Source organism: Harpegnathos saltator, unplaced genomic scaffold (genome assembly GCF_003227715.2).
Source record: "Harpegnathos saltator strain DR-91 unplaced genomic scaffold, Hsal_v8.6 scaffold115, whole genome shotgun sequence".
Lineage (NCBI taxonomy): Eukaryota > Metazoa > Arthropoda > Insecta > Hymenoptera > Formicidae > Harpegnathos > Harpegnathos saltator.
Genome location: NW_020229890.1, coordinates 1,753,280 through 1,770,057, shown reverse-complemented (window position 1 = coordinate 1,770,057; position 16,778 = coordinate 1,753,280). Strand labels below are relative to the sequence as shown.

The following is a 16,778-nucleotide window of genomic DNA, read 5'->3' as shown; positions in this document are numbered from 1 at the left end:
TATCGTCGTCGAAAATTTTCACCGCGGCTTCGTGTCGGTGAAAAGGGCACGTCTCCTTTGAATACACCTTTCCATCCCCCGATCCGTCATGTGGCATGATAGAATTTTTGGAAGGAGCATCAGGGGACCGCGATTCGTCATACGAACTCGCTCCTTTTTTCGTCGTGCTTTTTCTTTCGGCGACGACACTCGCGCGTTGTTCCTCCGCAGCCGGTCCGTCGACCGCGACAGTGTCGCTCCTCGGTGACCTTTTTAACGGCGTGGGGGGACAAATTTTAACTATCGGCTCCGTACTAAGGCAAACAATTCCGTTATCATTTCCTAAAGAAACGTCTGGCGCTTTAGGGGATGAGAGTCCCGAATCTACGAGAGGTACGTTCTCATCGAAGCCTCCAGCGGAAGAGACGTCGTCGGAATCTACGATATCGCGAAGAACCCTCTCGGAGTAGCGAAAATTTGGAGCAACGGCAAGGTGGGATAATATCGGAAAGGAATCTCTTACTCTGAGCAACTTCTTTTCCGCGTCGTCGCAGAACTTCTCCCAGTATGTCCTCGACGCAGGAACTGGATAGTCCCATCTGTAAACGAGATTGCATGTCATTTGTGATAATAAGATTGCGCGCGATCACTTCTCGGCTCACTTGATGGTAATTTTGCAGAACACTTGGCGCGTGCATCTGCGGGATTTACTAGTTATTTGTTTACCAAATCATTGCGAGACGCGACGAATCGATCGAACGAGCTTCACTCTCTTACAAGCGTTTCATAAGCGACATGAGAGAAATTTATCCGCGTAAACTACACGAGTCCTGCACTTTTGTGTTATTTGTATCAAAACGTACCTTGTCTTTTCAACACGACGCGGTTTCCACGTCTGGTAGGACGTCTGGCGGAGTCTTGGCTGCTTCGGTCTTGACTGACGAGACATTTCCAACAATTTCGGAGTGTTCTTCACCCAGCTTCGTAGTGCGCGAATTGGTATTATTAGCACCCGTGTAATTTTTCCTCAATCGAGTCACAATTGCGATGCTCGCGGCGTCTGATAATTATCGTTGACGTGGAGCACTGAAGGTATCTGGTTTTCTTCTATCGATCAAACAAATCAGGCGCTAATTGGCATCGAATATCAGTTGCAAGACGAGCTTTCAGACACTAGGAAGAGATGGTGGTGCACCCTTAGAACCAGTATTGATCGCGTATACATCGTCGCGCTCTGCACCATCGACTGATGCTCACCGCGCGCTCGCATATCCTTCCTCGGTTCAGAAAGCCGAAATAAACCCGCGTTCGCAAACTCTCAGAGTCGAGTACATTTTATCCATTGTGGATAAGATCGAGTTGTTAAACATTTATCTGGAAAAGCGTTCGCGTTTGTCGAACCCCACTCGGAATCTCGCGGACGTGTCGAGAGATGTCTTCATCGTACAAATTTTGCTATTTATGGATATATAAATGCAGGATGCACACATACGCGAGTATAACGAGGGTTACATTTGATTTCACTTTCATCAAAAGTTTCAGTTTCCTTTTATGGAGAAAGTTTGGGCAGAGGGGAGCGAATGACAAATTTGCCTTTCGAACCACAGCTACGCACGCGATCTTTACGTATTATCTTGTATAGAATGCAAGTTTATAGTTTAGAAAATAAAAATTTACGAGGTAGAAACATAAAGCGACCGCGTTTTATAATTTAATAAACGGGGGGGGGGGCGGGGCGGGGCGGGGAGGCGGAGAGCATCTCGAAGTCATTATTTTAGTCGTGAAAGGGCGGGACATTTTTTCGCGGCGGCCATTGTGAAGTTACGCAACTTTAGTAATAACTACCGGCCAATAAGCCCCGGCACAAATTGCACTCGCTTGCGGTGACTGAGGAAGCTCGGAAACTTCTAACGGGCGTGCACTCGCGCGCGCACACATGTGTGTATTTTGCAATAAATAGACGTACCAACAATAAGTTACGTATGTAATTACGTATATAACTATGCGGGAGGAGTTTACCGGCGTTCACGCTGCGCTGTACATTGACCCAACGACGGGACAAGACACCGGTGTAGTCGCCATCTTACTTCCGTTGTCTCAGCTGTCACCAGTTCCGGTCGGACGGCTCAATGCACCCTCGCGCATTCAACGAAGACAATTGGACGAGAGTAATTATTTGTCGTGCGCCGAACAATTACTCGGGTCGTTATTTATTGCTCTAAACCAAACGTCCGACTCGAGGAAGCACGTCGTCGAAAAATATCTGAAAACAATTACAAAATTGTACATTTCTCGTGAAAAAGAATCCTTTAATGCATTTTCGACTCGAGAAAAATAGTTGGAGAGGAGAGGAAATTTTTGTTTTAAGACGTGCATCTCTCTCTCTCTCTCTCTCTCTAAAATATAGAAATAAATTATCTCCAGCAAGAGTAGATTTAAGTGTGACGGAATCTCCATTTCGAAAGCAATCCATCATCCAAACGCTGAATTATAATTTCACCATTTTCATTCGGAGGCGGAACATGGGTGATATCACTGAAACTGTATATATATCACTCGTATACGCGTCAGTCATCAATCGTCACTCGCCGATCATTCATCGATCATCCGCGCGTGCTCGCGCGTAGATACGACGATCATAGAAAAAACATGAGTTAACCTTTGTAATCTTATCGCTCTATATTTGTAGAATGGAGAATGCGGATGGAGCATCCCCGGCAAGATCGACAGCGGCAGTACGACGCAGTGTTTATTTATGTTTCTTCTGAAGGAGAAAGTTATGTTTGAACCGCCGACGGCGAAAGAGAATATGAAGCAAGAGGTACACGCGACGCTTGCGCTCCGGCGACTCCCCGAAATGTTGGGAATAATTTGTGTCAACTCGGATAAACAAATGTTTACAAGTTCATGGAGGATATTTTCAATATTTAATAAATTGGATAAGTGTCGGAATACAGAGTGTTGTGATTTTGATTTCGTGCGATTATTCGCTTCGTGCAGCTGGTCGAAACTTCACACCGTCGCACTTTTTGACAGAAACATTCGGCGAGAAAATGTTTCGGATAAAACTAGAAAAATTGTTTGCTTCCACAGAATTCAGGAATATAATTTTGTACAGGGGTTCCTCCCTCCATTTCCAAAAAAAAAAAAAAAAAAAAAGAGAAAAAAAAGAATGTTATAGTTAACCTCCGTTCCACTCACGCGACCGGGCAAACTAATCTTCGCTCCAGTTTAACGGCTCTTCAGTCCCGTGCAATTCGAGCCGCGGACCTTTAAAATCGATGAAATAGTTTCCGAGATATTGAGCCGCAAAGAGTTATGTGGGCCGCACTGTGTGTATTTTCGGGGCGGGTCACCGCTAACGCGAATTATTCAGCACTGCCGGGTCTCGTTGAATTCGTCGGGGTCGCTCGGGGACAGGGTCTGTCGAGCGATCTCGCGGTGCGTCACGTCGCGGCCCAGAATCGATGTTTCGAGAGTTGTCGCTCGCGGAATCCCGGGGTCTTTGATCCGCGCCGCGCACCCCCTCGCGAGCGCGCATTGGAGAGGGACGTGGCGGTGGAATGAGTAATTCGCGGTTCGGCGAAGTTTGACAGTTCGCTAAAAAGCTCTTCGTGCGCCCGCACGAGGAGGCGGTTGACAGTCAGGAGAATGCGTGCGCGTACAACCCCCCCCCCGTTCATTAATGGCGTACTTAAACTCTTCCGCTTCGCGCGCAACGCGGCCTCTGTGTGTGTGTGTGTGTGTGTGTGTGTGTGTGTGTGTGTGTATGTGTGCATTTGTGTGGAGCCGCGTGCGAGTGTTTCGCAATATAGAAACAATCGCTAACAAAGAGCTTTGTGTTTTTATTGTACTTCTCAGCGTAATATCTTGCCGCGTTCGCTCGGCATTAGCGTTATCTTTTTACCTTCCGCGCTGCTAAGCTTCAAGATTGCTCGGCTGTGATGGATAAAGTATTTACTCCCCCATCAAGAGTAATTAAGCAACTATTATCTGCCAACTATTATCTCTCGCAATATAGACGACATTAGTATACAAGACATAATTATGAGTAAATAAACCGCCGTTGCAATTTGCCACGAGATGGATGTGCAAAAAATTGCTCGTAGCTCGACGCGTCATTAAGAACTTTGTTGGACGCGCGCCATTGTGCGGGACGTTTCGCATTTCGGCAAATGCGCGCGTACATGTGCGTACGTGCGTGTGTGCGTATGTACACGCTGGCCTCGACGTGGGGTCGGTCACGGCGACCTGGTCGTATGGGAATCCCGAGAATATGTGAGTAGCGAATGTCTAAGTAGCATCGGATATCAGGCCGTCTGATACCTTGACAGCGGGCCGTCGTCGCGATGTAAAGTTAGTCTCGGTGTGACAATGACGGCGAGGAACTCGCTGGAAAATTACACGTGTTTCCCGCGGCCACCAGAAGGGAAGATAATTGCATCAGTCGGCGGGGAGAGCGCGGGTTTTCATGTTTTCCGAATATGAATTCCGACTGGAAGTTAGGTAATGGCGCGACACGGCCGGGTGTCGCCGAGTTCCCATCTGCGAGGCAAATTATCACTCGACAAGATGTTCTAAAGGATCACATCGCGACAAATTTCACGCAGAAATGCCGTCCGTTTTCGGACGGATATAACTTCACCGCTCGAAAGGTGCTTCCGAAGCAACGTTAAAGTTTCGTTTTCAGATACACAGAATCGAGTGCGCGCGCGCACACACACACACACACACACACGTGGAAGAAGAAGAACTGATTAATGCATCAGTCAGCTCTCTGCCGCTCAAACCGCTTTATTACACGTTGATGAGCGGCGTGCCCCCATCGACTCTCGGCGAAGAAGAAGAAGAAGAAGAAGAAGAAGAAGAAGAAGAAGAAGAAGAAGAAGAGAGAAGAAGGAGCGTCTTATCTCGACTCCGAAGTTACGGCGAACGTTGCTGCGAACGTACGCACTATAAAACTTGAATGGCGCACGTTGTTGTTTAAGACGCGACCACACTCGCCGGCGCGGCGGAGGTACCTATTAATCAGGACACGCTGCGCGTGCGGAAGAATTTCCTCGCCGCTTATCAAATAAGATACAATCGGCGTGTTTAACCGGAAACACGGACTTTGGAACGGACTCGCGCTGCGGCTCGTCTCGCTCCGTCGAGACTGCCATGCGGCGGCGGCGGCGGCGGCGGTAATTAATTGCGAACCGAAATTGCTCTTTCCTACGGAAAAAAAAAAAAGATACGCGGATAACGTTTTCCCGTGCGTTTCCCGTTGCGCGCGCGTTCGCGAACGGAGCAACGTCGAGAAGCTGCGCGAGCCGCGATGGGATCGGTACGTGAGATTACTTTGGGCTTTCGGTTAACGCACGGCTTTGAAACAAGGCGCCGGCGTTTCGCCGCTGCCGGCAAACTTTAATTTAACTCGCGCGCATACGTCAGACGTATTACAGATACCAGCCCTTATACGCGATTCTGGGCCGGGATACGATAATCAGCCGGTGCGCCTTCTTCGAGCGGCTCCGTCGCGTCTTGCGGGAAATCTCGGTAGTCGACGTGGGAGAGAGCGCGCACGCGCGCAAGCGAGAGAGAGAGAGAGAGAGAGAGAGAGTAGCGTTTCTATCTAATTAATCTGATATCTCTGTAAATACCGTGGTTCTCCCTTTTGTATATGCGACTGCGACTTGCAACGGTAAGTGGCTTTGCCAAATGATTCATAATACGCCATGCTGCTCTATCGAGGCTGATATTATTTTCGCCGATGCGTACGGTATTGTTTGTATAATCCGCAGCGTGCTTTTTGCCGGGCGCTGATAACAATCTGACGGATATTTATTAGCGGAGGCATTCGACGAGTTGTATTCAGCGCTACGGGATTTTGCTGCACGCGGTTGCATCGGCGAGTTTCTTCGGCTTTAAATGACGTGCGCGCGCGTGGAAGTGACGGTCAGCGTCACAAGGACATTTTTCCCGCCTCTGTCTGTCGCACGGAGAAACTAGGATGGGTACATCCACTTTAGTCGTTACAGGTAGCGAAATGTTAACCGGCGGGAAACAAATCATCCGCTCGAAATATGACGAGTGTGCCCGCGACGAACGAGACGTAGAAATCTTCAAGCGACGTGCATAGGCAGGCACGTTATACATTAAATGTCCAAACGAGCAAACAAACTTCGACGATATAATCGGGTTTCGCGTAATTATTTCGCCTCTCGTACGGTACGTGCGCGCGCGCGCGCGCACGAATCCGCGCTCGAGCGAAGCGGGCGTGAAAAAATTTTTAAACGCGAGCAACTAATGGTTATTCCCCGCACACGGAGTAATTAGAACTTTTCCGCGCTAATGCTAAACTGATTGGGAAACACCGTCCGAGTACACGGTTGTTCGCGCACATACACGCGCGCGTGCGCGCGCACACACACACACACACACACACACACACACACACACACACACACACACACACACACACACACACACACCCAAGCTGGCAGAATGAATTTGAGAAGCAGTAGGAGCTCGGGGGAAACGAGATTAGGCGTCTAACTTTGTTTACCAGGACCAATCGCAGCCTAAGAATCTCAACTCGACCCAAGTACATTCTTCTTGCATTAAGATGACTTCCGTCACGTAGCCGACGAGATCGAAAACATTCCGCGCCGTGCCTCTGCGTCTGCCGAGCGCGAACGGTGCTAATTAATTATCACGCGGCCCCGCCACGTTAAAGCTTTGATTTGATTCTCAGGCGCAAAGAGAGCGGTTTCCCCGCGGAAACGCGAGTTTCCAAAACAACGCTTCAAAATCGCGCGACACGCGAGCAGGGAGTGGCGAAAAAGTGGGGATCGGAGACTCGGTATGAAAAAAGATATCCAATTCGCGTATCCCGTCGCTTTAGCGAGCGGACTCCGGGGAAGGGATTCGGCGGAGTCAGCCTTTCCGTGAGACAATAATAATTCCTATAAAGGCGAAGTGCAGAGACGAGAAAGCTCTTGTACAAGGCGCTCGGGAGGGAGCGGCTCCCTCCCTTATCGTCGCTTGCGAGCGTCGTGAGATACGGCCGATTATGGAAAATCCGGCCGCGCGCGCGACTCTTCCAGCCAGCCTTTCTCAGCGTCTCCCCCCCCCTCTCTCTCTCCTCCGCAGTATCTTCATTGTCTTGGCCCTCTCACACACCTCCCGGCAGATCCGTCGCGCAACCGGATGTCTTACGTAGCTCGCGCGCGCGCGCGTGGAGGAGCAGGCCGGCTATGTGTTGACTCGCACAGCTCGCAAGTGGAGATCGTCGCCGGAAGGGAGAGAGATCGTAGGACGTAGGACGTGGAGTAACGCGAGGTCGAATCAGAGGAGAATGGACCACCCCCTGTTATCAGCTTGGAGCCAGCCGCCTTCTCAAGCCGACAAATTACTACATCCCCACCAGCGGCCACATTCTGCTGGCAAATCAAGCCGATCCCCTAACCCGCCAGGCGCGGCGCGGCTGGCTTGTGTCTCTCGCCTGTGCCGCCTACTCCGCGCGGCTCTCGCCGGTGCCAAGGTCAAAGAATCGCGGTATATAACGGCGGAAAGCTCCCCCGGGATGAAGGGTTGCACGCCGCGCCGGCCGGCGGCGCGGCGCGGCGTGCAACTCGCGCGGTAGCGAGGACAGCAGAAAAAAAAACAGAATTTCGCACGCAGGCAGCGCGCGAGAATCGGCCGTTTCGCGTTGGCGGCGCGCGTGCTGCCGCGGTGAGAAGGGACGTTTAATTAGCTTGGATCAGCGGCGCGCTAAGCCACGCCGTGAGATGCGCTGAGCCGCGACTAAGCGCGATCTGCGCGCCCCGCGAAACGATTTGTCGGCCGGTCGGGAAAGAGGCCGCTTCCTGTTTTCGGGCTTTCAATTGTCCGCACCGGCGGCGGGAGGGGAATTTTCGACCTGTGAGGGCATCGTTAATAAACCTCAGCCATTTCTCTCGGTCCTCGGCGTACTGCATGGAGACGTCGCGAGCGGGAGAGAGAAAGAGAGATAGGAGGGGAGAGAGAGAGAAAGAGAGAGAGAGAGAGAGAGAGAGAGAGAGAGGGGGAGAGAGAGAGAGGCGGGATAGCAGGAGAGGTTGCACGGGTCGGGATAAAGGTGGGATGACGCTGAAACGTATGGCCTCTGATTTATAAAGGAAATAATTTCGCGAGGGCAATCCTTTATGTCGAGTACCCGGAGTGTACGCGCGCGCACGCGAGAGAGAGAGAGAGAGAGAGGGGGGAGAGAGAGAGAGAGAGAGAGAGAGAGAGGAAGAGACAGAGAGAGAGGCTGCATGGGCATGGCCGCTCATCTCCCTTAAAATTCATTACCTCGACTAATAGCGACGTTTAATATCTGGTCGCGGGCCGGACGTTTCACAGTAGATCACTCTAACGCACAGAAACTATGGCAATATTTCCGACGCCGTCATCGACGCACGCGCGCGCGCGCGGCGATTTCCAGATATTTTTATTTCATCCCGATTTCATTTGCAGCTTGCCTTTCGCGTATTTATTTTTTATCCGTCGTCTATATAAATAAAAAGGTGAGTGTGTCACAGTGGCACACGACGCTTTGCAATCGCATTAAACGCGCAGAGCGACTCGCCGCGGGGCGAATAACGTCAAATGCGCGCACGCGCGCTCGCGCCCGTCCGCAACAAGAATACCGGTCTTAATACGGGTAACGCAATCTTCGGTTGATCCCGATGTCGCGAGTCCGCCAATCGATTTACCGTTTTTCGCCGTGACGTTTAATTTAAAGCGCCAATTTGGCATTGGCTTCTGCTAATAGGCAATTACATCGCAATCCTCCATTAATTAGCAGAACCTTGTTACAGACACGCGCGCGCGTGCGTGCGTGCGGCACGGTTTTGCATGGAAAAACATGAACGCGTTGACACAATTAGTTCTCGTCCGCCGTGCGCGAGCGCTTTTTCGAAATTTAGTTTCGCCGTGTATGTCACGCTCGATTGCAGCCGGCCGTTCGTTCAGAGCGACCGCCGCCGGTGCCGCCGTTGGATGCGCGCGCGTCGTCCCCGCGACCGTCCCCAGGATGCCGGAGTCACTTCGTCCCGCCGAGACGTACATTTATGCCGCGAATACTAGAAATATACGCGGCAAATTTCTGCCACCGCCGCCGCCGCCGCCGTCGCCGCTGTTTTGCCGGCGTGCTTCGCCCTTGCACAACCTCGCTACCCCCGGCAAGCGTGGAAAAGCCCTCGACTCCTGCGCGTTAACTCGCGGCCGGTTGTAGTAAATTTTTTAATTCTCCTCCGCGCGCGGCTGCGCTGCTCCGAGATGGAGGCAATGAAAACGCCGTGTCACGCCTAAGCTCTCCTCGCCGTCTTTGGTACATTGCGCGGAGAAGATTGTTCCGCGCGTTGTGAAATGCTGAGAAGAAACGACAGGCTGACGGGGAATCGACGGTCCTTTTGTTTCGAAGGAAGCGATACACACGCGATACGACGATAACGAGTCGAGTATCCGTGCGCAAGGGGCTAATCTAATATTCGTCCGTAAGCGATATCAATAAATAAGAAATTATAAATAAAAATTTTATTGTTGTTTCTCGCAACGGTTAATCCAACAATCTCGACACTTCTGTTACTTCTACTCTCTCTTTCCTTTTCTCTTCTTCTTTTCTCTTTTTCTACCACGTCGCGCTACGGCCATGTCGGAAACTAATTGGGGCAACAACGCCGCCTCTAAATAAGCGCGCGCGACTTAAAATAGAAATCTGTTTAAAACTAAGCTTACACGTGAGAGTCGAAACGCCATAACGGAGCGACTATTCAGCCAGTGACTATTATACGCTGCGACTAGGGATGGGCTTCGTCAAAAGGAAGCATCGTCTTCGATTTAATCGATTGTCAAAAGAATCGTTTTTACATAATCGATATTTTGTTAAAAAGATCGGTAATAATCGATACTTTCCTAGCCTGTTTTAAATTAATGTGAAGAGTTATATGTTGCAACAATAAATTAATATATTATTAAAACCTTAAAGACCCTTTTACAATGGTTGCAAGCATAAGCTTGCATAAGAATAAGGCTATAAAGCGTAAGCTACAAGAAATAAACCAATTAAAGTCGGTTGTTCTTATAACAATCGACAGTTGTTGGTTTATTTTTTACTGTTTACTGTTACAGCTTTATTTTTGCAGCTATTGTAGACGGGCCTTAATAGTAGTAAACAAATTCCCAAGTGTCAAAAATTTAGTAACAAATCTAGTGATATAATCGACGAAAAAAATAATCGATCTACGGAATAATCGGCCCCAAAAATATCGGTCTGATGATCGATTTTTCAAGAAAATAAGAATCGATGCTTGCTTCATCGATCGATATTTGCCCATCGCTAGCTGCGACAGATGTCGCGGGAACAGATCTTTCGTTGCATTTTGTCACCATGTTAGTAATCGCGGCTCAAATCCCCTCGACATTATTTCCCTCGCGCACCGGGATAGAGGGAAAAAAACAGCGTTGCACATTTTGTGTAATAAGAAGGAGGGGGGGAGAGAGAGAGAGAGAGAGGGGGGAGGGAGTGCGTTCGTCGGTTTCGAAGAAGGCGACGGCGAAAAGAAGGAATAAGAAAGATGATGAGATATTGGAGAGCGGATTACGCGGGACAATATTCTGTTGTAAAACGTTTCCCTCATACCCCCCCTCCTCCGGGCCCAAATAGATATAGTTATAGGTGTACTCGGTGTAGCGTGGCGGTATATATAGCCTATCGCTTATCATCTTTTCTCGTTATCCTTGTCACTCGTGATCACCTTCATTTTTTCGTTTGTCGTCATTTGTCCACTCTGCGGTATTTTTCCGTGCCTTCCCTCCTCCCCCCCCCGTGCCCGTGTTCTCTTAGCTTCCGTTTAATAAATTGCACAAAGAGAGCCGTTGTCTCTCTTGCGCTCTCGCTCTTCAACGTTCGGTGGTATCCGATAACGCCAACGCTCGCGACCGTGCCGTTCTCTCTCTTTCTCTCTCTCTCTCTCTCTCTCTCTCTCTCTCTCTCCCTCTCTCGGGGCCGCGCGAGCGCCCCAGAGAATTAAGCCCGACGGCGTCTGATGCGAAAATCGATCGGCCGGATGAGGTGTGGGTCGCGAAAATCTAATCTGAATTACATCGATGTTTTGAGCGGGATTTATCGACGGCCGAGCCGGCGCCAAATCGCCAAACACCGTCCGTCCGAGCGCGTCGACCGGCGCGACCGGGCCACAAATAACGGCGCGAATTACGCTCCCGGACGATGTCCCGGAAACGTCGCCCGGCGGACGTAAGTTTATTTAAATGAAGGAGCGAATTACGCGAGCGCGACGCCTGATGATCGATTCGCGCGCGCGCGCGGTACGCCAATGCGCGCCGGCCTGTAATTCGGGCCATTTGTCAATATCGCCGGCGGCGTTTCGGCCGCGTTTCGTTTGCTCGTCGATTTCTAATAAACGACTACTGACGCTCCTTCGCGCTCCTTTTCCTTCTCCCTCCTCCCCGCGTCCGCCCACGTCTCCGCCGCAGCCGGCAATTCTCTCCCCGCAATTAAATCGGCAGGGAAAAATCTCGGTGGACGACGGCGAGACAAAAGCCGTCCGGCTTCTTCTCTCTTTTCTTCCCCTCTCCGACCCGCCGGGTTCCCTCGGCGGCAGGGAGACGGGAATCGCTTCCAGCCGAATCACTTCCGGCGATTGTGCTCGTGTATTAATGTTGTAAGTTAAAACACCGCGCGCGCGTCGCCGCTGCTATATCGAGCTCATCGTGGGATCTTTCATGGAATTATTCGGTTCCGATATCTCGCGATATTCTCGGAAGATTGCCGTAACGGGGTTTGCCGTTATCCGGATAAAATTACACCGATGGTCGTACAGGCGAAGTTCCGGCACCAATTTATCTTTATCTAGATAATGCAAATATAGATTACCTTTTTTATCAGCATCTTGAAAGGGAAAAAAGTGTTGTCTGTCTTACAAAGTTATCAAAGATGACGTTCACGGATAATTTAGTCTAAAAATGTGTAAAATATCGAAGTGTTTCTTTGTGCACCGTGGACATGTGCGTCAGCATCGCGTGTGCCGGACAGCATTGAGGCTGAGATTGCATCGGCATTCATCAGGAAGAAACGCTAAAAGGAAAATTTATACATTTCATCTCTTCTTCATCTAGTTAATTTTTAAGTCATTCAAGCACACTGATGGTATCCACTCGAGATGCGAAAATACGCTTTATTTGCCTCTACCTGGATGGCTGTTTTGTGCAGAGTGACAGAGAGAGAGAGAGAGAGAGAGAGAGAGAGAGAGAGAGAGACAGCGAGATTGTGAGAGAATGAAATGAAATAAATTTCCGCCTGCGATTTGTATCGAATTAAACGCAAATTATTATGAATATTTATATCGGAATATTTTTTCATAAATTTATTGCGGAACTCGATAAACTCGTTTTTCTCGCCAATACCCTCACCCGGGCCAATCGTCATTTGATTACAGGCGGCATTACACAAATTGTAATTTCAATTTCATGCAACACATCGTCACGCAGTGGTGACTACGAACAGAGGGTTTCTCTCGTCGGTTTTCATGGTTCTTCCCGGTTCTTACATCTTCCTTGTTTTCGGTCCTCTCGCACGTCAGAAAAAGAAAGAAAGAGAGAGAGAGAAAGAAAGAGAGAGAGAGAGAGAGAGAGGGAGGGAGGGGGACCAGCGATTTAATTAGATAACATTTCTCCTCGACTCCGCCGTAGCCCGCGAATTCGACGTCCCTGAGTATCCGACGTCACTTTTCCCGTCCTTGTCCTTTTTTCAAGTACTTATTAAACGAGTAGTTATCGGCGGGCTATCGGCGACCATGAAGGCTGTGAAGGGCCGCGATGACGACTATTAGCCAAGTTTCGCCGGGTCGCTCGTCCCACGTGGTTGAAATTTCACCGGAATTCCAACACGTCGTCTCATCGCGCGGGCGAAGACAGAAGGCGAGAAGACGAGAGTGAGAAAAAGAAGGAAGCAAGAGAGAGAAAAAAAGAAGTAATAACATACGACTCTCCGGCGACTGGCGCGTGACGTTTATTAGACATTAAGTAGTAATACCCGCGAACGGGTCGGACGGGACTAGCCGGGTAATAAGGGACGGGTTAGGAGAGCCGTCATACTAATTGTAGTAATTCCGGCATCCACTTTGGATATTTAATTAAGTTTCCGCTGACAAGCATCTACTTAGTGGGGAACGCGGGCGGGGGCGGTTCTTATCCCCGGTACACGCTGCGCGCCGAAGCTCTGCCGCCGTTTCTCTCTCTCTCTCTCTCTCTCTCTCTCTCTCTCTCTCTCTCTCTCTCGCTCTCTCTCTCTCTCTCTCTCTCTCTCTCTCCTACGTCCCGCCATCGCGTCGCTTAGTGCTGCTGCGTAACCTACCGACCTGCTTAACTGCCGGCTCGAAACCCGCGCGCTTCACTAATTATTTAGTGTACTCACGTGCAGTGGCTCGACCGCGCCACACCCGTGGGAAGACAACGAGAACCTGCGAGAAGACGAGGCTGATGCGCGCCCGTTCGCGCGCATCCCTCGGTGTCCGGCTGGAAAAATTCCATCTCGCGCCGACGATTGCACCGTGGACTGCCTGATGAGACGGCGCGTCATATTTCGTCGCCGTGCCTAATTGCGTCGTCGGCAGAAGGGAAAAGCGAGGCTCGCGCGATCATCGTCGCGTCGCGGGCGCGGAAAAAAAATTCTTTCAGCCGCGGCGGCGAAACGTCAGATCAGTCCGCACGGTGTCGAGAGAGAGAGAGAGAGAGAGAGAGAGAGAGAGAGAGAGAGAGAGAGAGAGAGAGAGAGAGAGAGCATTTCTCAGCTGACGTACGAGAGCGCCGCGCACAGTGGAGCCAGATGACATTTTTTGCTTGGAAATTCTCTGGAGACTTGAATTTCCAAGCGATCATCGACACCAATGGATGAGGTTGATCCTGAATAAATTCCAAAGAGATCTGTCTAGCTGAAATTTGGAAAAACATTATCGGTTCAGGGTTCGTGAGTTTTTGGGGTTTGTCTTAAAAGTTTATCGTTCAAAGTACAGTGTCTTGGATTCGACCTCAATGGGTTCGAGAAAACTCAGAATTTCAAAGCTCATCAGTTCAGGTAAAAGGTTCTCGGATTGATAGATTCCTACCCTGAGAGAAAAGTATATGATATTTGGAACTATAATGATATAGTAACTAAATTACAGTTCGAAATATCATATTTATAGTAAGTGTTACCATAATATCGGTAATAATTACGATATAGGCATAGTATAACCAACCATATATAATATATAATATTAAGAATTGTAGTGAGTTAAACTAAAATTATTGTATGGATACAAATATAAAATGGTAGGTAAAGTAACTCTTTTATATATAGTCAATATTACCAGAATATTTGCTAAATGATGACAGATGTAACTATATGAATATTAAATCTCAATATATTTGTGAATGAGAAATTACCATATATGGTGGTGAAAGTAACCAAACAATTATTTAAGACAATCATTGACATTGACGTTGTGTTTATTCTACTATATTTCGCAGGTTCCACGAACTATAAAAATATGATTGACGCCAAAATGAACTATAAAATATAGTGAGATTATAGTTAACTCAACTATATTTTTCTATCAGTGTAGGTTGATGGGCTTAAGACTCAAAATCCCTCGGTTTCGTGCTTAACCGGTCTATATTTGATGTTTTTGTATTTTGGGCATGTGAGTTTTGAGTTAATGGGTTTCTGCTTCAAGATCGATAAATCTCAAGGTGTCTGTTGATTGGTTTCATAGTTTCGATCCGCTGAATACGCTATCAGATAGAAATAAGTGTCGAATAATGAGTATTTCACAAGGGTTTCTCGATTTCGGAAGCGTTTAACGATAATTTTTCCTCTTTTGGGGCAAGTGATTGGAGGAAAAAATTTTTTCTCAAAATTTCGGCAAGACAGATCTCTTCGGAATTTATCCAGGTCCAATCCAACCTCATCCATTGGTGTCGACGATCGGTTGGAGATTCAGGTCTCTAGAGAATTTTCAACCAAAGAATGTCATCTGGCCCTACTGTGCGCCGGCTTGCTATGTATTGGGTTGGCAACTAAGTGATTGCGGATTTTAAATAAGAATGAAAAATTCAAAATTTTAAATTTGCTTCTTTAAATTTTTTTCAATGCATGTATGCGATACATTGAGCTTCTCTGCAATATCACGTGTTGTGCTATGACGATCTGAATCGATAATGACCTTGATATGGGTCTCATCGATTTCAACTGGACGGCCAGATCGTTGAGCATTTTTCAATGAAAAATCACCAGAACGAAATCTGGCAAACCAATTTTTTGACACTGCCTTTCTTTCAAGGCTTCATTTCCATATACGGCACATAACTTCTTGTGTGCTTGCGATGCGTTCTTGCCTTTTCGGAAATAATACAATAAAATATGTCTGAAGTGCAGCACGTCTTGCTCTTCCATTTTTAAATTGGGATAAAAACAAAACTAAACAACTAATCGATATAACTTTTGTACTAAACGAAAGGTAGAAGTTCAAACAATAAGAAAAAAATATAGGTTAGGTACTCTGAACACGCTAACGAAACAAAAGAAAGTGCAAAATCCATCTGTCGACAAAATCCGCAATCACTTAGTCGCCAACCGAATATATCCAGCACGATGCAACAATGATGTATGCGGCACACGTGTGTGACACACGCGAGACCGCGAGAGACACGCGCGCTTTCTCATTAGTTGAAGATACTCGTGTCGATAATCCAAAGCGCTCAGGCATTCCGCGGTAACTTATAAATGGCGCGCGTCTGCCGGAGGTGGAAAGAGAAAGAGCGCTTGGCTACATAGCTACCTAAATATCGCGGCGGGCGATCCTTCTCCGCGCCCGCCGGCCAAGGGGACGGTATTCCTTCTATTATCTATTGTCCGGGCCAAGATTTTAGTGAGGCAGTATATAAGAGAAGCTAGACACGAATGCGGTCTCCCATTCGATTTCGTAAAGTATGAAGCTATCAAGGCCAATGGCCCGGGAAGGCCGGCGCAATTACCAATAACTCTTTGACATGCTCCGTCCACGTTTCTTCTTGCCGCTTCTTCTCGAAACATTTCGCTGCCCCGGCGGCGCCGCGCTGCGCCGAACACGCCCGGCCGAGCTATATCCTCCTCCCGTGCACGCGAGACCGCGTAGCTATGCAGACGCGTGTCCTTAAATAGCGCTTGTAAGGCGAAAGTAACGGTTATCATATCGCGAGGTATCTCCTCCGCGTTGAATGCTTTATTCGTACATGTCTAACAGCCGCGTCGCTGAAACTCTAACAGTCGCGCGCGACGCTGAAAAATTAACGCTCATATTTCTGCAAGTGGAACGACGGTCGATTTCCTCATTAACCTCTTTCACCGCAATTTATTCGCGGGCGACGATGCAGCGGCGTGCAATTTGCAATTTTTCACAATTTCATAAAGCTGCGTGGTCAGCATAGAAACTTTGACTTTTGTCGCTGAAATAATTGCGCTTACCAGTCGACGGCGCAATATTCACTTGTATCGAATGCTCCTTAAGCTTATAGCTGAATATTCATATATATTATATTAGGAACAAATAAGTTGCGTGTCGTGAGATTTCTCTGTCGTGAGAAAAGTATCGCAGCTCTTCGAGTGTAACGCCTGAGAAAAAATATTTTGGAAACACAATGCTCGTACATAAGGCGACAATATAACAATGTAACTATATATTTATCCTTTCAATATTTTATTCCGACCTATTTTCGGATGTATTACTGATCTTCAAGCGCGCGATATTTCTCGA

General features: G+C 48.4%; 1 protein-coding gene across 1 annotated transcript in view; it reads left to right on the top strand.

Moving 5' to 3' along the window:
* The window catches only part of LOC112589383 (uncharacterized), a 33,583-nt gene extending 18,512 nt beyond the window's left edge, over positions 1-15,071 (top strand). Inside the window, exons 2-3 of the mRNA XM_025302455.1 lie at positions 2,669-2,982; positions 14,939-15,071. Coding sequence (XP_025158240.1) covers positions 2,669-2,982; positions 14,939-15,071 — 447 coding nt within the window. The remainder of the gene's footprint in view (positions 1-2,668; positions 2,983-14,938) is intronic.
* Positions 15,072-16,778: the final 1,707 nt, after the last annotated feature.